Source organism: Trichosurus vulpecula, chromosome 3, assembly GCF_011100635.1.
Source record: "Trichosurus vulpecula isolate mTriVul1 chromosome 3, mTriVul1.pri, whole genome shotgun sequence".
NCBI classification, from domain to species: domain Eukaryota; kingdom Metazoa; phylum Chordata; class Mammalia; order Diprotodontia; family Phalangeridae; genus Trichosurus; species Trichosurus vulpecula.
In genome coordinates, this window is record NC_050575.1 from 361,601,289 (window position 1) to 361,622,709 (window position 21,421).

General features: G+C 37.9%; 2 protein-coding genes across 2 annotated transcripts in view; one reads left to right on the forward strand and one right to left on the reverse strand.

Moving 5' to 3' along the window:
• WWOX (WW domain containing oxidoreductase) overlaps nt 1-21,421 on the reverse strand; it is a 1,243,064-nt gene that overhangs the window by 1,030,853 nt on the left and 190,790 nt on the right. The window lies entirely within an intron of this gene.
• Nucleotides 15,557-15,915, forward strand: LOC118841299 (40S ribosomal protein S25-like). The gene has a single exon (XM_036748662.1). The coding sequence runs from the start codon at nt 15,580-15,582 to the stop codon at nt 15,913-15,915; it is 336 nt and encodes a 111-aa protein (XP_036604557.1). The 5' UTR covers nt 15,557-15,579.

Genomic DNA, 21,421 nt, shown 5'->3' on the forward strand with positions numbered 1-21,421 from the left:
TCATCTGTCTGTTAAAATCCTTCCCTTCCTTGAAAGCCCAACTCAGGTGTCAACTCTTCCTTAAAGATTTCCCTGTGTACATGTATGTGTATGTATGTATACGTATATACGTATATGTATCATATGTACACATGTTTGTGTATGTATACACACATACATACAGATATGCGTGTATGTATATGTGTACATATACATATGTGTACATATACACGTATGTATATGTGTACATATACACATATGTATGCACACATAGATATCCCTCCCCAATATCTCATGGCACTTTGCTTGGTTCTCTCCTTGGCTCTTATATTCTTCATCTTGAATCATATTAATTTTAATAAATGTCTGTGCCCTCCATTAAGATTCAATCAATCAATGAACAAAGATTTGTTAAGTACAAACTCTAAGCCAGGCACTGTGCTAGGCACTGGGCATTCACTTGGGAACAAGTTGTGCTTAGCAATAATGCTTTTCATTCCTACAATTCAATAGATGGTTATTAGGGATCTACTACGTGACAGACATAGATAGTAACCTGAGTTCTAATCTAGCCTCAGACAATTACTTCTTATGTAGCCTTGGGAAAGTCACTTAAACTTCTGTCTACTTCAGTTTCCTCAACTACAAAATAGTTATTAAAATAATAGTCCGTACCTCCTAGGATTGTTGTGAATACTAAGTGAAATAATATTTGTAAAGTGCTTAGCACTGTGCCATAGAAGCTTAATAAATGTTTATTCTTTCTCTTTCTGATTGCACCGACGCTTGGGCAGGGGCGGGGTTGATATGAATTTTGTCCTCCTAGACTCTAAATGCCTTTCATAACCTGACTCCTCCCTATGTTTCTAGACTTCACATACCTTACTCTCCTCTACATACTTTGTGATCCAGGAACACCTGAATGCTGCTTCCCACACTATCTCCTAACCCATATTTTCAATACCTGTTGGTCATACCCAAAATTTTATCCCTCCTCATCTTCACCTCCTGGGTCCTCTGGCTTCCTCTAGATCTCAGTTAAAATCCCATTTGCTTCAAAAAGCCTTTCACAATCCTTTACAACTCAAGCACCTTCCTTCTAAGATTATCTCCAGTTTATCCTGGATTTATCTTGTTTGTACGTAGTTGTTCTCTTATTGTTTTTCCAATTAGACTATGAGCTCCTTGAGGATAAGGAACATATTTTTGCTTATTTTAAAATTTTTTTGTATTTCTTTTTATCCCCAGGCTTTAATAAAGTACTGGCATATAGCAGTCACCTCATAAATATTTGCTGGCTTATCTTTACAATCTATATTCAACTGAATCTTCTCCTGCTCACATATGTTGAAAGAATGGGTGCTACAATGGAAATAATACTGGTCCTGAAGCCAGGAACCCCGGACTAAATTATGAATATTGGCTCTGCCATTTTGCTAAGCATGTGGGTTTGAACAAGTTATTTCACAGTGTTGTTTGGACAAAAAATATTTTGTAAATTGGAAAACACTAGAAGAATATGAGCAGTTCCCATTAAGAAATAATTCAAAGCTGGTAAAAAGATGACACAGATAAACTTTTCTATTAAAATGTAAAGATCTAAGCAAAAGTGAATAAAAGCAGCTGTCAACAAAACTATTAGAGAAAATGAATTCCACAGGGACAATGCCATCAAACTAAGTGCCCCAAAAAAAAGTCGGGGGGGGGGGGGGAGTGGAGGGGTAGAAAAGGGAGAGAAAAAAGGAAAAATACTTGAGCAAAAGAAATATTTTAGAAATCTTTATATTCAGAGGGATTTTTTAAAGGCACAAATCTAAAGGAGACCAGGTCCATTATATGCATACCAATTCAAAACCGTATTTTTTATTCTAAGCCCCTATGGCTAGACAGACAGACACACACACACACACAAGTCATTCCTTATTACTTCCAGGATTAAACATAAAATTCATCATTAGCTATTTAAAGCCTTTTACAATGAGCCTCCCCTTTAGACTGTGAGCTCCTTGACAGCAGGGACTATCTTGCCTCTCTTTTATCCCCAACACTTAGCACAGAGCCTGGCATGTAAAAAATGTGCTTAATAAATGCTCACTGATTGACTGATACACACTTATAATGTAATATACACAGTCAGTGTATAAACTGGAAAAACTCCCACCCTTCAACCTCCACTTCTGTCACCAAAGGGCACCTCTGTGCTGTCACTCAGATCATATCCAAATCCAATGACATGTCAATGAAACAGAAGTTGTTCTGGGCCCAGAGATCAGAAGCAGGGCTTAACCTGCAATTTTCTATACAAGTTCATGACCCTTGCTCTAAAGCCTCCTTCTAATCTTCCTTGCAGAAAGAAAAATCAAATACCCCAGCAAAGAAGTATTGACAATACTTAATTATCCATGATAATGGAAGGGAGAGCATAAACAAAATCTACACATACTCTAAAAACCTAACTTTCTTCCATTGGTTTCAACCTTCGCTTACAAGAAATTTACAACTTATTTTCATGATTTCATTCACAACTCTTGCTTGTCTATCATCTTCTGGAGAAATTCTGTGAGTAACAGTAGAGAAAATTTTACTTTCCCCTTTTGATACATATGTTTGTCTTTGCAAAATTGGGGAGTTGTATTTGATGACACAGAACACGGAATCCCACAGTTGGAAGGGCTCTCAACAATCCTGTCAAATAACCCCTGGTCCAATCTTGTAGTCAATCAATTAATCATTCAATAAATATTTACTAAGCACAGTGCTAGGGATACAATGAAAATCAAAAGATAGCCCCTGCATTCAAGGAGATCACAGATCACATTCTAATGGGGAAGGAAAAGTGCAAACAACTCTGTACAACCAGGCTGCATACAAGGTAAATTAGATATAATCAAGCATGAGAATTACAGGGGATTGAGGAGGGCTCCCAGGAGCAGTTGGGATCTTGGTTATTGTCCTTTGTTCTCAAAGAGGACCAAAATGACATCATTATGTTGGAGTCAAAGTACAGTGTGTCCCACTGTGACTGAGAAGACCAATACAAGCTTGGAAGGCTCTACCGTAGGTCGAACACAAATAGTTCATGTAAACATTTGGGGTGGAGATGTCTCTACATTTGTGTATCTCACATTTCTTTTGAGCTACTGCAATTCTCCTTCACTCAGAGAGCACAGAGCCTTCTTTGATGCAGGCATTCCATGCTGGGCAGTCCTGTGCCAAAGTCTCCCATGTCACTTAATCAGTTCCAAAGTTCTTCACAGTCACCTTGGGAGAGTTCTTGTATCTCCTTTTCTGACCTCCATGTGAGCACCTTCCTTGTGTGAGCTCTCTGTAAAATACTCTTTTAGGAAAATGTACATTTGGCATTCAAAGGAACTCAGTGCCCTTGATCTTGCCAGGTGATCATGAGAATCTTCCTAAAACAATTCAAATGGAAGCAATTCAGTTCCCTGGCATGGCACTGGTAGATTGTCCAGGTTTCACAGGCACACAACAATGAGGTCATAACAACAGCTCTGTAGACCTTTGGTTTGGCAGACAATCTAATACTTCTTTCTCACACTTTCCTTTGGAGCCTCCTAAACACTGAGCTCCCTCTGGTAATGGGTGTGTCAAACTAATCATCTACATGGACATCCGTGGAGAGTATATTGCCAAGGTAAGTGAATTTATCCACAATATTAAAAATTTCTCTATTTGCTACAACTGATGGTTCCACATATGGATGGTGTGGTGCTGGCTGGTGGAGAACCTGAGTTTTCTTGGTGTTAATTATTAGGCCAAAATTAAGACAAGCAGGCAGAGAATCAAGCCATACTTTGGTGTATCTCAACTTCAGAGGTTGCACTGAATACAGAATCATCTGTGAACAAAAAATCATGCACCAATTCTCCCTCCACTTTAGTCTTGGCTTGTAGTCTTTTCAAGTTAAATATGGGATTGTAAGTGGGATTTGAAGGCCAGGAAGCAGAGGTGAAGAGGAAGAAAATTTCAGGTATGGGAGCTAGCCAGAGAAAACATCCAGAGCCGATTCATGCAGTGTTTTGTTCATGGAACAGCCAGGAGGCCAGTGTCACCTGGCTAGGAGGCAACTATTGTAGATGGCCTTCTCAAAGAATTTAGCTATAAAAAGGAGAAAAGATATGGGACAAGAGCTATCAAAGATGGACAGATTAATGAGGACCTTTTGAGGATAGGGGAGTCATGGGCATTTTTATGAGCAAGAGAACCAAAGATAAAGGAGATAACAAAGTAGGAAATCTGCCACATGGCCCTTTCATTATGTGGGACAAGAGTAAAGCAAGAGATAGGAGCAGATGAAGGATAATGGAAGAAAGAAAGACTGAATCAGGAAGCCTTCTAATCCCTTTAGAAAGGGATGTTTATTTACTTAGGGGATACATATGTTTGGTATAAGCCATTCTCTCCCAAAAGCCTGTGATGTGCTCTATCACCAGCACATACAGAGGCCAGGGTAAAGTAGCCTCAAGGTAATACATCACATGTAGCAAAGCGGTATCACATAACTCCCAGGACCTGGAAATCCTTTTGTCCCCTTTATAAGACACCTGAGAAGTTCTTCTGAAGAACTGTATAGCTTTTTTGCTGAGATTTTTGTAGAAAGGTCATATAGCTGGTGAGTGATGGAGTCCAAACTTTTCTCCTGACTTCCAGTACAGTGTGTTTTCCACTGAAGTACTTGGAATGGGAGTTGAGTTCTATTTCTTTGGATGTCTTGAATTTCATCCCTCAACCATCAGAGCAGGTGCTTATGTTTTCCTCCTCTTTTCCTGTACTATAATTTAATACGACGCCTAGGGTATGAAGATGGGTTGTCTAAAACTGCAACAGGTATTTTATAGCCCGGTGCAGTGGAAACATGAAGTTTTAAAAATGAAACTTGCTGTGTCAATGACTAACTGCATACATAAGCTTGGACTATCTCTTACTTCAGTTCCCTCATCTGTCAAACACAGTATAGTGGAGCGAGAATGGAACTGGGATCCCAAAGATAAAGGCTGCGTCTCAGCCTCAATACTTCCTACCTATGTGGCCGGACAAGTCCCTTAGCTCTTGAAGCATCTCTTTTCTCATCTATAAAGTAAAGATAATACTTACACTAACTACCCTGACTGGAATGTTATGAAGAAAGTGGTTTATAAAGCCTTAAAGCACTATAAAAATAAATAGCTATTACTAATACTCATTGCATCATAAATCTCAGAGTAGCTAGAAAATTTTTTGCAATGTATAAAGCGTGACAGAAAGGAGCTACTTTTATATATTATTACACTTACTCATTTTTTTCTTTTACCATCTGAAAACCAGGTTAAAATCCATATTTTCACTTTTAGATTCTTAATTCATTTTCAATGGAATGCGATGTTTGATCAAATCATGAAGACTACTAGTAATTATAAATGAAGATATATATGGTGAGAAATTTACCCAGGAAAGTGTTCAGTTATTGTCATTTGAATATTCATTTAGCACACACACAGTGAAGTTATGTCAATGTTTGCCAACGAATTTGACTTTATATAATACATGAGTAAAAAAATCCCAGAATATCATTTTGCAAAAAATGTAAGCTAAGTGGACAAAATATCTTAAATTTTATGTTGAAAAGCATCATGAGATTACCAAAACAATATACAAAATTTTATTCCATAGTAGAAAGAGTAGCTTACATCCATATGTAGCTTCACCACTATAAAATACTTCATATGCATTATTTCATTTGATCTTCAAAATACAGGTAGATATTTCAAGGAGTACTACCTCCATTTTGTAAATGAATAAATGATGGCCCGAAGAGGGGAAGACCCTACCCTGAATCATGCTCACAAAGCTAGTAAGTGGTACTTATATCTGCTATCAGGCAACATTTCTGGGACTGGACTACTGGGAGCATGCTCTACTGGTACAATACAAATAAGTAACTCCTGGTTGAATATGACCACATCATCATTTATTTCCCTAATTTTGGTAAATGTTATCTGTAGATGAGGAATACCATGAATCATCTACCAAAACAGACCCCTATACCCAATACCCATGGATTCTGCCAAAGCATCTCCTGACAGATTGATTCCTTAAGACATGGTTCAAAATATGGCAAGAATAAGTTACTGGCCAAGCAATGACTACACTTAATAGGGGTTGATAAGAATGTATTTGCCTAGAAGCTTCAAATTTATTTTAAAAAATGCTTTAAACTGAAAAACAAAGAAGATGCAAAAAACTGTTTTTGTATATTCCCCAAGCTAAATGCCAGAGTAAGAAAAATAGCTATTAATACACCCAGAAGTTGAGAGGAGGTACGATTCAGGAAATAAATTAGCAACAAAGCCCATAGCTTATATATCTATAAACAAATGTACCAAATATGGATAATAAGAAAGATAAAATAGAGATCCTAAGGCAGAGAAACAAATTGGACCACAGAATTACAGTATGATTAAGATTTGTTGAGGTAAGACCCATGACTATTATATTCCCCTAAAATGATATACTTAATTTTTTTAAGTAGATAAACAAAAAGGTGGTTATTAAGTGCCAATTAATATTAAGAAGACATATTCATATGAAGAAATCTAGGACCACATACAGGAAGGATGATGGACAGAATTTGGGTGAAGATAAGTAGAGGCTGAAAGAGAAGAAATGCAATCATTGGACTATACTATTTACCATCTGAAGAAGAGTAAAATGAAATAGATAAGTTCAGGAAATAAATTTCAGGCCTGACCTCTGATATAGGAGTGAAGAGAGAACGGAATTATCTGGATATCTGCTGGAACTCCTTCAATCAATCAATAAGAATTTATTAAACATTATTTTTTCAACACTATGCTATGTACTTGGGACAAAAAGACAAAAAAAAATCAACAGTCCTTGCCCTCAAGGTACCTACATTCTGTCCTCAGAAACAACATGTACAATATTACTTCTACAAAGCAAATGATAGGTAATTTCACAAGGCCAGGGCAGAGATAAAGTCCTAGCAGCTTGAGAGATAAAGAAAAGTCTCATGTAGGAGATAGCATTGGAGCTTAATTTTGAAGGGAACTAAGTATTCCAACAGTCAGAAGTGAGTAAGGAGAACAGTCTGACACACACTCTACATGTAGGGAGGGGATCTGACTTTAAATTATTCAGGAAAAGGATAAGCAAGATAGTATGAATTAAAATTCTATAAGGAAAGTCAACACCACAAAAATATGGGAAGCTTTCAAGAATGAAATTCTGAAGACACAATGAGAAATGATGAGGGAGAACAAGAAGAGTCTAATGAAATGTAAATGCATATGAAATTGTCTGGCAAAAATGAATTTTTAAAAAGCATTTAAAAAATGTTGGAAGGGCCTTGGGAAGACACTCACACTACTACAACCTTAGCGGAGTTATGAATTGGTTCAATCATTCTGGAAATCAATTTGGAATCATATAAGAATGATCAGTCAACTTTTCATAACCTTTGACCCAGCAGTTCTACCGCCAACATTTATATACCAAAGGAGGTCAATGACAGAAAGAAAGGTCCTTTCCAACAACAAAATATCCAAAGCAGTATTCTTTGTAGTAGCAAAACCAGGAAACCAAATAGGTGCCTGACCACTGGGGAATGAACAAACAAAATATGGTATATAAATATAAAGCAAAATTATTATACTGTAAGGGAAAACAGACATGAGAAATTCAGAGAAATCTATAAGGGGATCTGTGAAGTGATGGAATGAAGAAAGCAGAACCAGAGAACAATATACATGATGACGGCAGTGTAAATTATATTATTAAAAAGCAGTTGAATGATGATGAATTGCAAAGAACAATCTCAGGCCGTGAGAATTTATAAGGTGACATACCTACTTCTGAACAGATATACAGGATCTTCAGAAGTAAAACGAGACATACACTGTCACACATACTCTGTAAGCAGGCTTTGCTTAAATTATCATTACTGTTGTTGTTGTTGATGTTGCTTTTGTTATTGTGAAGGGTTCAATGACAGGCACTAATGGGAAATGACTGTGATATAAATAGAAGGTAACTGAGGAGGAAGATGAAAGCATGACACTGTCCTGTAGGAAGGGTAAGAAGAATGCTAAACCTGAGAATGTTATAAAGCTAGAAAATAAAGAGGACTTTTAAAAGCCAAAATGGTAGAAGGACTACGATTAGAGATGAAATAATTTAGGACAGAATGAAGATAGTGCTACTTGATTTTTATTCTCTTTCTCTTTTATTTATCAAGGAGTGGGAAACATTGGACTGGGAAGGATAAAACATACAGCTAACATCTTAACAAATTCCCAAGATGAGTAAGGAGATAAGGGAGAAACTATATATCTATGAAACGTTCAAGTCATATGATTCAGGTGAAACACATCCTTGAAAACTTAAAATAAGATTGCTGAAGCACTGTCAGTGATCTTAAGTGTAGATAATGGAGCAAATACTGGAAGCTTGGAAAAGGATAAATATTATCCTGATTTTCTAAAAGGGAAAGAGAATAGACTCTGAAAACCATATATGCCAGTGAGCTTGACTGACTGCTGGATGAATCATACAATAAATTATAAAAGGAACAGTCAGCAAACATCTAGAAAAAGAATCAATGATTACAAAGAGCCAAGAACTTACCTGATTTCTTATTTTGTCAGTTAACAAACCTCACTTCCCACCTGTCTGCTCATCTGGACTTCAACACTGTCTCCAAAAACTCACCTTCCTGCAAGATCTAATCAACAAACTTCCTCTGTACCCTTGACTGTTGGACACTACCTTACTTCTGACTGGAAAGAGCACAAAGGAGACATGAGAGCTCCTCCTAGATCCAATATCTAAGAAAGGGATCCATGAAGGATGCCTCATTGTTTCCCACCTGAATGCAGGATTTTATTGGGTCTCTGTATTGGGTACCCTCTCTCCTCTCACCTTTTCCCCACCCCCTTCAGCCTCTTTTTGTGTACTGCCTCCTTCCTTCCCCCCCACCCCCACCCGTACCCCCATCCCATTAGATTGTGAGCTTCTTGAGAGCAGGAGCAGTTTTTGTCTTTCTTTTTATCCCCAGTGCTTAACACGGTGCCTGTAACAAAGTAAGCACTTAACAAACACTTACTGACTGAAATAAAAGCAGTTGTGTTAGATATAGTAAACTTCAAATTTAACAAAATATTCCATAAAGTCTTTCACGCAATTTTTGTGGAAAAGATGGGAAACCATGAATGAGAAAACTAGGTGAATTCAAAATTGATTAAAATGGCCAGACCCAAAGTTAGGCTTTAAATGAACTTGGAAGAAGGGTCTAAAATGGAGTGCTATGGGAATCCCTGCTGTGCCTTATCTATTTATCAATGACATGGAGAAGGCAGAGATGGAACATTTATAAAATTTACAGGTGGTAGAACAGGGTGGAATAGAGTGGAGATAACATATTAGATGGTAGTCCAGAACCCAAAATATATCAACAGGCCAGAACAGAGGTCATCAAACTATGGTCTGGAACCACATCCAAACAGTAACTTGTTTTTGTACCTCCCTCAAGTGAAGAATTTTTTTTAATATTTTTAAATATAACACTTTATTTAAATGCGCAAAGGCTAATCACCAGCCGAACAAAAGTAGGAAAGGGATTTTAGCCCCTGGATAGCAATTTGCCCACCTGTAGGCTACAACAATGAGCCAAACTGAATAGAATGAAATTTATTTCAAAGTTCTCAGGGGAAGACCGGGTAGAATTCTGTGCACTAAAATTCTACAAGGGAAGTCAGGCCAGAAGGTAAGAGAGACTCAGGAAATAAATTCTGAAGACCCAAAGGGAAATAGTTCCAATAAAGAGGAAAAATAAGAAAAATCTGAAGAGAACTATGAGAATGTACATAAAGCCCACCAACAAGATATCTGAAAGCAACAGACAGAACAATGAAGCAACAACAGTATGGCTGTAGAAGCAAAAAGATTTAAACTGAGAATGAACTGAGGACTAGTGCAGAAAAGGAAGGGTTGTTTGAGAAAAGAAAGAGGCTCAAGGAAGGGAAAAGACCTCTGTGTAGAGAGTATGGTGTCCCAAGAGGAACAGAGTACAGGCAAAGATGTTTATTTTGCTTCTATTTTCTCTGCCAAAGAAAATGACCTTTTCATTGAAAACTACTAATGCCAACAGGGAAATGATAAAATAAGTATGGAAATAATAAGAGAACACCTAGTTGTCCTTGACTGAATCAAGTCACCAGACACTGATAAACTACATCCTTGGGTACTGAAATAATTTATAGATTTATTTACTGAGCCACTATTACTATTATTAGAAAAATCATAGAAAATGGGAGTATTACTACAAGATTAAAGACAGACAGATGTGTCAATCTTTAAATGCTGGAAGAAAATAGAATCTAAAAACTATAGACAGGTCAATAAGCTTGCCTTTAGTTCCTGGAAAATTTCTAGAATGAATCATTAAAGAGATGATTAGAGAACATCTGAAATAGGAAATGGTGATTCCAAAGAGTCAATAAGGCTTAATCAAACATACTTCGTTTAACACTGTACTTGTTCCTTATTTGATAGGATCACTAAATTTATAGCTAATAGTAATACCACAAATATAGTTTATCTAGATTTTAGCAAAATGTCTGGTAAAGTACCTCAAACTATTTTTGTGCATAAGATAGAGAGATGTGCACAAGATGATAATATAGTTAGAGGGATTCAAAATGGGTTGAATGGCCAGACTCAAAGAGTAGTTGTTAACTGTCCAATGTCAATGCGGCAGGAACTAGACCCCAGATATTTGCACTTGGCCCTGTGCTGTTGAACATTTTTTATCAATGACTTGAATAGGGATGCAGATAGCATACTAATCAATTTCAACACAAAACTAGTAGGAATAGTTAACACAATGAAAAAGAAAAGAAAATGATCCAACAGTTGATGGCACAGATGGCCCTGTAGAATTTGCGGAGACACAGAACTAGAACACAGTGTTCCTGAGAGGTTTGAAAGAAAAATGAGAATTATGAGATCAGAATTTATGTCCTACACAGCAAAAATTATGAGGACAATAGGAAAAACTGAAATTTTCAATGGCATTCCTCATCAAAGAGAGAAAATAAGGAATGCAAATATATAAGTAGAGAACAATCTAGAAGAAAAATAAAAAAAAACAACATTAAAAGAATATATGCTCGATATGCAAGCAAAATATAGTGAGAGCAAAGACAGGATGCTTAGGGACAACCTAAGAATCATAGGTCTCCCAGAAGAACATGACAGGACATAGGAGGGCAACAAAAATGGTGGAAGCCCTTGAATCCATATCATGTGAGGATCAGTTGATAGAACTAAGGAGGTTTAGCTTGAAGAAGAGAAGACAAGGGAGAGGGAGATGGCATATGATAGCAATCTTTGTATTTTTGAAGGGTTATCATATGGAAGTAGAATTCGAATTATTCTATTAGGTCCCAAAGGGCAAAATCAGGACCAATGGGTAAAAGTTGCAAGGAGGGAAATTTGTGCTTGATGTGAGAACAATCTTGCTAATAATTAGAACTATTTAAAACTGGAATGTGTTGCTTGAAGAAGATAGTGGATTGCCCCTCTTTATAAGTCTTCAATCAGAAGCTGGATGTCTACATGTCAAATATAAAATTAAAGTGGGGATTCCCAGTAGGTATATATTGGACTAAATGACCACAGAAATTCCTTCCAACGCTCAAATTCAGTGATTCTATGATAAGTAGCAAAGCTCTACATCTGGGGAGGAAAAGGAGTTAACTTTGCAAATAGAGGATAGGAAAGATAGAGCTATAGAAATTTCTGTGAAAAAGATCTGCAAGTTTTAGTATTTGCGTCTACAATCTCAATATAAACCAAATATGTGATATGACAGACAAAAGAATTAATCCTATTGGAAACTGCATTAATATTCTGCACAGTGGGGCAGTGCCAAGATGGCAGAGTAAAAGCAGGCACTTGCTTGAGCCTTCCCCCAAATCCCTCCAAATACTTGAAAAAATGACTTTAAACAAACTCTAGAACTATAGAACTCACAAAATGACAGAGTGAAGCAAGTCCCCAGCCCGACAACCTGGAAGGCCGACAAGAAGGATCTATCACACCATGCTGGGAACAGAGCGCAGCCCAGCATGGGCCACACCAGCACAGACTGGCTGGAGCAGATCAGGCAGAGCAGGACTCAGGGCACTGAATCACTGGCAGCTGTGGCGATTTCCAGACTTCTAAACCCACAAATGCCAAAGACAACAGAGCAGGTCAGTGGGAAAACTCTGTCAGACCTGGGTGAGAGAAGAGCCCATTCCAGCCCCAGCCCAGGGGCGGCAGAGACAGCTGTGGTGGCAGCAGAGACAGCTGTGGTGGCAGCAGCAGTAGTGGCTGCTTCCGAAGTTCCAGGCCTACAAACAATGGGGGGATCAAGCATCTGATCAGAGCAGGAGTGCAAGGATCTCTTTGCTGGCACTAAGGCAGGATTCTCTTGCTTTGCCCTGCTTGGATCTGGGTCTCAGTCCTGGGTGGCAATAATAGAGTGAGGAGGAGTGTTGGTGAAGAAGACCTTGTGGTGGCTATGGAAAGAAAATCCTCCTTAAAGTTTCAGGGCAGAGAAGCATTCTTGAGATCACTCACAGACCAGAGCACAGGCCAAAAGAGGAGTAAACACCTCTCACTGGATCACAGCACCTCCGAAGAACTGAAAATTTACAGGTGCCTAGAAGTAGTTCAGAAAACAGCAGCACAAAACCCCTGAAGCTTGGAACAGAGCACTCTCCACTCTGGAAGCAGAGACATACCTTGACAAAGAGCTCAAAATTCAAGTAATTGACTGGGAAAATAAGCAGACAGCATAAAAAACCTCAGACTATAGAATCTTACTTTGGTGACAAAGAAGATCAAAACATACAACCAGAAAAAGACAACAAAGTCAAAGATCCTACAGCCAAAGCCTCCAAGAAAAATATGAAAAATATGGTCTTAGGCCATGGAAGAGCTCAAAAAGGATTTTGAAAATCAAGTAAGAGAAAGAAGTAGAGGAAAAACTGGGAAAAGAAATGAAAGTTATGCAAGAAAATCATGAAAAACAAGTCAACAGCTTGCTAAAGGAGACCCAAAAAAATACTGAAGAAAATAACACCTTAAAAAACAGACTAACCCAAATGGCAAAAGAGCTCCAAAAAGCCAATGAGGAGAATAATGCCTCAAAAAGCAGAATTGGTCAAATGGAAAAGGAGGTCCAAAAGCTCACTGAAGAAAATAATCCCTTAAAAATTAGATTGGAGCAAATGGAAGCTAACGACTTTATAAGAAATCAAGAAATTATAAAACAGAACCAAAAGAATGAAAAAATAGAAGACAATGTGAAATATCTCATTGGAAAAACCACTGACCTGGAAAATAGATCCAGAAAATTTAAAAATTATTGGACTATTTGAAAGCCATTATCAAAAAAAGAGCCTAGACATCATCTTTCAAGAAATTATCAAGGAAAATTGCCCTGAAATTCTAGAACCAGAAGGTAAAATAGAAATTGAAAGAATCCACTGATCGCCTCCTGAAAAAGATCCCAAAAACAAACCTCCTAGGAATATTGTCATCAAATTCCAGAGCTCCCAGGTCAAGGAGAAAATATTGCAAGCAGCTAGAAATAAACAATTTGAGTATTGTAGAAACACAATCAGGATAACACAAGATCTAGCAGCTTCTACACCAAGGGATCGAAGGACTTGGAATGTGATATTTCAGAGGTCAAAGGAGCTAGGATTAAAACCAAGAATCATCTATCTAGCAAAATGAGTATACTACTTCAGGGGGAAAATGGAAATTCAGTGAAACAGAGGACTTTCAAGCATTCTTAATGAAAAGATCAGAGCTGAATAGAAAATTTGATTTCAAATACAAGAATCAAGAGAAGCATGAAAAGGTAAACAGGAAAGAGAAACCATAGAGGACTAAAGTTGAATTGTTTCCATTCCTACATGGAAAGATGATATTTGTAACTAATGAGACCTTTCTCAGTATTAGGGTAGTTAAAGGAAATACACACACATATAGACAGAGGGCACAGGGTGAGTTGAATATGAAGGGATGACACCTAACAAATAAAATTAAGGGGTGAGAGAGGAATATATTGGGAGAAGGAGAAAGGGAGAGATAGAATGGGGTAAATCATCTCACATAAAAGAGGCAAGAAAAATCTGTTATAATGGAAGGGAAGAGTGGGTTGGTGAAAGGGAATGAGTGAACCTTACTCTCATCAGATACGGCTTAAGGATAGAATAACATACACACTCAATTGGGTATCGTACCCTATAGGAAAGTGGGGGGGGGGGAGAATAAGGGAGGTGAGGAATAGGAGGGAGGGCAGATTGGGGGATGGGGTATTCAGAAGCAAACATTTTTGTAAAGGGATAGGGTCAAAGGAGAAAATAGAATAAATGGAGGGGGCAGGATAGGATGGAGGGAAATATAGTTAGTTTTTCACAACATGACTATTGTGGAAGTGTTTTGCATAACAACACATGTATAACCTATATTGAACTGCTTGCCTTCTCAATGAGGGTGGGTGGGGAGGGAAGAAGGGAGAGAATCTGGAACTCAAAGTTTTAAAAACAAATGTTAAAAATTGTTTTCACACGCAACTGGGAAATAAGATATAAGGCAATGGGGTGTGGAAATCTATCTTGCCCTACAAGAAAGTAAGGGGGAAGGAGATGGAGGGGTGGTGATAGAAGGGAGGGCACACTGGGGAAAGGGGCATTCAGAATGCATGCTATCTTGGGGAGGGGGGAGGGGAGAGATGGGGTGAAAATTTTTAATTCAAAATCTTTTGGAAATGAATGTTGCAAACTAAAAATAAATAAATTAATCTTTAAAAAATATTATGCACAGAAAATTTGGCTTTCAAACACAAGAATCAAGAGAAGCATGAAAAGGTAATCAAGAAAAAGAACAAGAAAAAGAAATTGCAAGGGACTTACTAAAGGTGAACTGTTTTGTTGACATTCCTACATGGAAAGATGATGTGTATGATTCATGAGACCTCAGCATTAGGGTAGCTGAAGGGAATATGCATACGTATATGTTTATGTATATATATATGGGTGAATGTGTATGTATGTATATATCTATGTGTGTATGTGTATATATACATATATATATATATATAGAGAGAGAGAGAGAGAGAGGGGGGGGGGGAGGGAGAGAGAGGACACAGGGTAAGTTGAAGATGAAGGGAAGATATCTAAAAGAAATAAAATCAAATTAAGGGATGAGAGAGGAACATACTGAGAGAGGGAGATAAGGAGAGATAGAATGGGATGGATTATCTCCCATTAAGGTGGCAAGAGGAAGCAGTTCTGTGGGAGGAGGGGAGAGGGCGGATGAGGTGGGAATGAGTGAACATTGCTCTCATCAGATTTGGCCTAAGGAGGGAATACCATACATACCCAATTGGGAATCTTACCCCACAGGAAAGAAGAGGGAAGAAGATAAAAAAAAATGGGGGGGGGGGGCCCTTACCACCCACTTCCTTTCTGTCCGACATCTTAGCTTGGAGGCGCAGCACCAGGAGTTCCTTGAAGCCTCACCATGCCGCCCAAGGACGATAAGAAGAAGAAAGATGCTGGGAAATCGGCCAAGAAGGACAAAGATCCCGTGAACAAGTCTGGGGGCAAAGCTAAGAAGAAGAAGTGGTCCAAGGGAAAAGTTCGAGACAAGCTCAACAATCTGGTTCTGTTTGACAAAGCAACATACAACAAACTCTGCAAGGAGGTCCCCAACTATAAACTCATCACCCCTGCAGTAGTCTCAGAGAGACTGAAGATCCGGGGTTCTCTAGTCCGAGCAGCCCTCCAGGAACTGCTTAGTAAAGGTCTGATTAAGCACACCAAGGGTGGAGATGCTCCAGCTGCTGAAGATGCATAAAATGGTTCAACATTTTTGTGTATATTTTCAAAAATAAACTAAAATTGGACTAAAAAAAAAATGGGGGGGATGATGGAGGGGAGGGCAGATGGGGGTGGAGGTAGTCAAAAACAAACACTTTCGAAAGGGGACAGGGTCAAGGGAGAAAATTCAATAAAGGGGGATGGGTTGGGAAGGAGCAAAATATAGTTAGTCTTTCACAACATGAGTATTGTGGAAGGGATATACATAATGATACACATGTGGCCTATGTTGAATTGCTTGACTTCTTAGGGAGGGTGGGTAGGAAGGGAAGAGGGGAGAGAATTTGGAACTCAAAGTTTTAAAAACAGATGTTCAAAAACAAACAAAAATGTTTTTGCATGCAACAAGAAAGTAAGATACACAGGCAATGGGGCGTAAAAATTTATCTTGCCCTACAAGAAAGGAAGGGAAAAGGGGATGGGAGGGTAGTGGGGTGACAGAGGGGAGCGCTGACTGGGGAACAGGGCAACCAGAGTACATGCCATCTTGGAGTGGGGGGGAGGGTAGAAATGGGGAGAAAATTTGTAATCCAAACTCTTGTGAAAATCAATGCTGAAAACTAAATATGTTAAATAAATTTAAAAAAAATATTATGCACAATATAGAAAATGACATAGTTAATATTTCTGTTACACTCTGCCCTGGTCAAGCCCTAGCTATGTTCATCTCTAGGCACCACATCTTTTTTAAAGGGAAACCGGAATGTATCCAGAAAATAGAGACCAGGCTGATGAAAGAACTGAAAGATCACGACATACAAGAATCACTTGAATGAACTAGGAATGTTAAGCCTGGAGAAGAGAAGACTTAGAATGGATATGATAGCTTCTTCTAAATATTTGAAAGGCTGCCATGTGTGAAAGAGGAACTAGATTTGTTATGCTTGATCTCAGAGGGCAGAATTCTAAAGCAGTATGTGGAGATGGATGAAAAGGATATTTAGCCTTGATATAAAGAAAAACTCCTCAACTATCAGAGTTATATTAAAATGCTATGGAGAGAATCAGGAACTATTGAGTTCCCTCTCATTGGTGGTCTTCAACAAAACCTCAATTACTACAGTTAGTAATGTAAAGGCTCTATCTACCTAGGGCTCTCTTTTCTCTGTATATTCTTTTACTTGCTGACTTAATCAACTCCCATGGGTATAATTATAATCTCTATGTTGATGACCCCCAGATCTTCCAATCTGGCCCCATTCTCTCTTCTAAGCCTAAGTCCCACATCACTAATTGCCTATTAGTCATTTAAGCTGGGTGTCTCAGAGGCATCTCAAACTCAACATGTCCTAAACAGAACTCATTATCTTTCTCTCCAAATTCACCTGTCAATCAAATATCCTCATTTCTGTCAAGGGCCTTCCACCGCCTTCCAGTCTCCAGAGAGGCAACCTCAACAGTATCCTCAGTTGCTACTTTCTCTCTTCCCACATATCTAATCTAATGCCAAACCTTGATTTCTACCTCTACGACATCTCTGACATCCATCCCCTTCTTATCCCTCACACAGCCACTACTTACCTCACTACCTCTCCCCTGGATTACTACAATGGCTTCGTAATGTGTCTTCCTGCCTCAAGTCCCTTCAACCACTCCAATCCATGCTGCACACAATAACATTCCCAACAATGTCACTTGCCCTACTCAGTCAACATAAATGGTTTCCTACTGGCTTTAGGATCACATGTACACCCCTCTGCTTGACTTTTAAAGGCCTCAATAACATAGTATCCATCTGAATTTCCAGCCTGATTATATATTACTCCCCATCACACACTTTACTGTCCAGTCAAACTTGCCTTCTCTCTGTTCGTCATGAATGACACTCCATCTCTCTGACTTTGCTCTGGTATCCTCTATTAGAGGAATGGATGCCCTCTTCATATTCATCTCACAAAAACCCCCAATTCTTTAAGATTCATACCGACCACTACCTGCTACACAAGCCTTTCCTGAAATTCCCAAATACTAGTTCCCTCCCTCTGTAACTGCCTTGTGTCTATTCTTGAAATATATCTCAAAACATAGTTTGTCTCTCCCAACAAAACATGAATTCTTCGAGGAAAACATTCACTTTTTTGTCTTTGTAGCCTCACCTCCTAACACAGTACCTGGAATACAGCAGGAGCTTAATATATCTTTGATAACTAATATAGAAGGTATTCTTGTTTAGGTACATTTGAACTACATGGCCTCTGATATTACTTAATTTTCAAAGATTCTTTGATTCTACCTTTTGAATCTGCTCCCTAAAATCCCCTCTATTTCCTGTATACTTCCCTATATCTATTTCTTTGCTCACAGTAATTCCTGCCCATTTTTCTTCTTGCCCACATCCATCTCGATTCAAAAGCTATGAAGAATGGATAGGTCCTTCAAAGTCTGCCTAAAATGCTTTGGTTCCACCGTCCTTTCCTAATCCTCCTAAACCAGACATGACCATTTCCCTTCTTCCAAATACATAGAGAATAGTCTTTGTCTCTTTCTTATGACATACTGTGTGAATTGTTATAGGTATTTTACAAAGTTGCAAAATATCAGAGTAGTAAGGAATCTCCGAGATTAGATATTCAAAATTCCTCATTTTATAAAGGAAAGAAAACTGAGGCCTAGAGTGGGCACCTTATCCAAGATCACACACCTAGTAAGTGGCAGAGACAGAACAAGGTTAGATCTAACATATCTTTTCATGATGTCATGCTGTGTACTTGTCTTATCTTTCCTATTAAATTATAAATGTTTTGATAGAAAGGTCTAGATCTTACTCATTTCTTTATCTCCTAGAATTTGCTACAGTGCCTTAAATACAGATGTTAAATAAATTTTTATTGAATTGATTTGAAATATATTTTAAACTTTGGCAACATAATAAAAAGACAGGACTCACTGGAAAAGACCCTGATGTTGGGAAAGATTGAAGACAAAAGGAAAACAGGATAGCAGAGAAGGAGATGGATAAACAGTGTCATGGCAACAATGAACCTCACCTAGGGCAGACTTTGAGAGACAGTGGAAGATAGAAGGGTCTGGCATGCTATGGTCCATGGAGTCAAGGGGAGTCAGAAATGACTGAATGATTGGGTAACAACATTTTAAACATGTTTACCATATGTCTTTTCTCCCTTCACAAAATATTTATTAAATATTATATGGAGAGCTCAGGAAGTTATAAATATTTTTGAGACACGGTTCCTGCCCTCATGAAACTTATAATTTCACAAGAGAGGTACAACATACATAAATATGCAATGCTATAGAAATATTATAGTTCAGAAGCAGAATATCATGAGTTTAAGAGACAAAAAGAATTCTGCAAGGTCTAAAAAAAGTAAAGTATATAATCAATATTAAATGCTAACTTTTTCCCACCTTATGTGTGAGACAAGAAATGGCTAATAGACCACAAACTTATTTACATTAAACTTTTTCAGTAGATGCCATCATTAATCTGAGCCATATTAACAAAATATCAGGCCAACATAAATCAATCAGATTCTAAATGGTCCTTGTAGCATCTGAAGGCTTACTATGGGGGCTCAATAAGTCATCCTGAAACACATCTATTACCATCACTGGACCAGTCATCCATTTTTCAGATTCCAAAGCCCCTCCCTGTGGGGACTCCATTGTGAATTCAAGCATACTCTAATTAATCTCTCTTTTCCTGCTCTATGATATAGAAGCTTGGTGATACATGATGTTTTACTCTCTTTTGATGAAGAATATTCATTAAGAGAATAAACAAATACTGAATTAAGAGCTTATTGTTTGCGTAATAAAATGGCTAATATTTCTATGGTGCTTTACAAAAAATTTTCTTCTAAACCACTCTATTAAGACTACATAATTTAGGCATTATTATGCCCATTTTATGAATGAGGAAAACTGAGGCACAGGGTTGGGGGATCTGCCATAATTACATATCTAATAAATATTCAAAACCAGGAATTGAACCCAGGTTTCCAGACTACACATTCACTATTCTGTCCACTATAACAATATGTTTCTTAAGCATATGGTCTTATAATAAACTACTTGAAGACAAATCAAATATTAAGAGAATTTGAAACAAAGTAGGGGAGGGCAGCAAGGTAGCAGAATGGATAAAGCACCAGTCCAGGAATCAGGAGGACCTGAGTTCAAACCCAGTCTCAGACACTTAGTAGCTGTGTGACACTGGGCAGGTTGCTTAACCCCAATTGCGCGTGCGCGCGCGCACACACACACACACACACACCACAGAGTAGAGGAAAATCAAACAAGCTATGAATCCTTTAAATAAAAATCAAGACCAACCTATCCTATAAGAATTAATCAAAAGTGTTACATGTGAATTATTCATCATAAAGAGATCTAAAATCCACAATAATCTTCCAGCACACACTATAACTATGAATTGTGGAAACAGGAAGAACTAGCCCAAAAAGTGAAGTAGGAGGAAGCAATAAAGCTCAGGACCATGCTAAGAGATATGGATACAACTAGAAAAGCAAGCCTGCATCTCTTCTCAAAGAGCTCACATACAAATTAGAGGAGAAAATATATAAAAGAGATTTTAGTTTCAGGGCAGATGGAAACAGCTTGGTAATCCTTACTATATATACTGTATAGTGGCAAGGTGAATAAAAAAAACCAAGGAGCCCTTATCATGCAATAGCGGGTCAGATGCCAATGCCAAGATAATGGAGGGCATAGCAGATGATAAGACCTAGTGGTCCTTAGAAAGCAATGGTAGGATAAACAGTAAGGCCCAGTAGTGATTCCCTGCTGATACAAGATGTTTGAGTAGCCATATACCTAGCCAATGACTAAAACACAATTTAAACACAGAAATATTTTTTGGAAGAGAAATCACTTCACTAAGCAACATTAAAGGCTGAGAACAGATATATATTACTAGATCTGTCAAATACAACTCAAAGTACTTAATTTCTTGATTGAACTAACAAAATAAATAAGATCCAAGGGATGAACCAAAAGGCCCCCAAAGGTAGTTATCCAGAGGAACTTGACCAAAAATATCATCAAAAAAGAAGCATTTAACAAATGGTTAAGTCAAATTATTTTGTTAATGGAAATGGAAAAGTTTATGATGACAACTCAGGATCAGATCATGACCACTAAAAATTCCAGAAGGTTTACCCTTAAGGAAAACACATTTGTTAATCAATACAGATTATACAAGTAAACAATAGAAACTGCATTACATATCATTATAGGGTGCACTTATCATTTGGCAAGACATGACCTGGTAGTTTGCTCTCTTTGATAAACTAGTAGATAACTAAAAATATAGACTTCAAAATATTCTTGAGAATTCAACAAATAAATTGTGCTGGAACCAAATTATTATTAAATGATAACTGTTACCCACAATCACTCAAACATAATATTGGTCCACAAAAACTTGGAAAGTTTTTAATAAACATTGTCATACCAAGTACAAATGAACTCCAAGCTACATGGAAAGAAAAGCTTTCAAA

Excerpts from the sequence above, each read along its gene's own strand:
- LOC118841299 (XM_036748662.1), top strand. The coding sequence starts at position 15,580 with ATGCCGCCCAAGGACGATAAGAAGAAGAAAGATGCTGGGAAATCGGCC.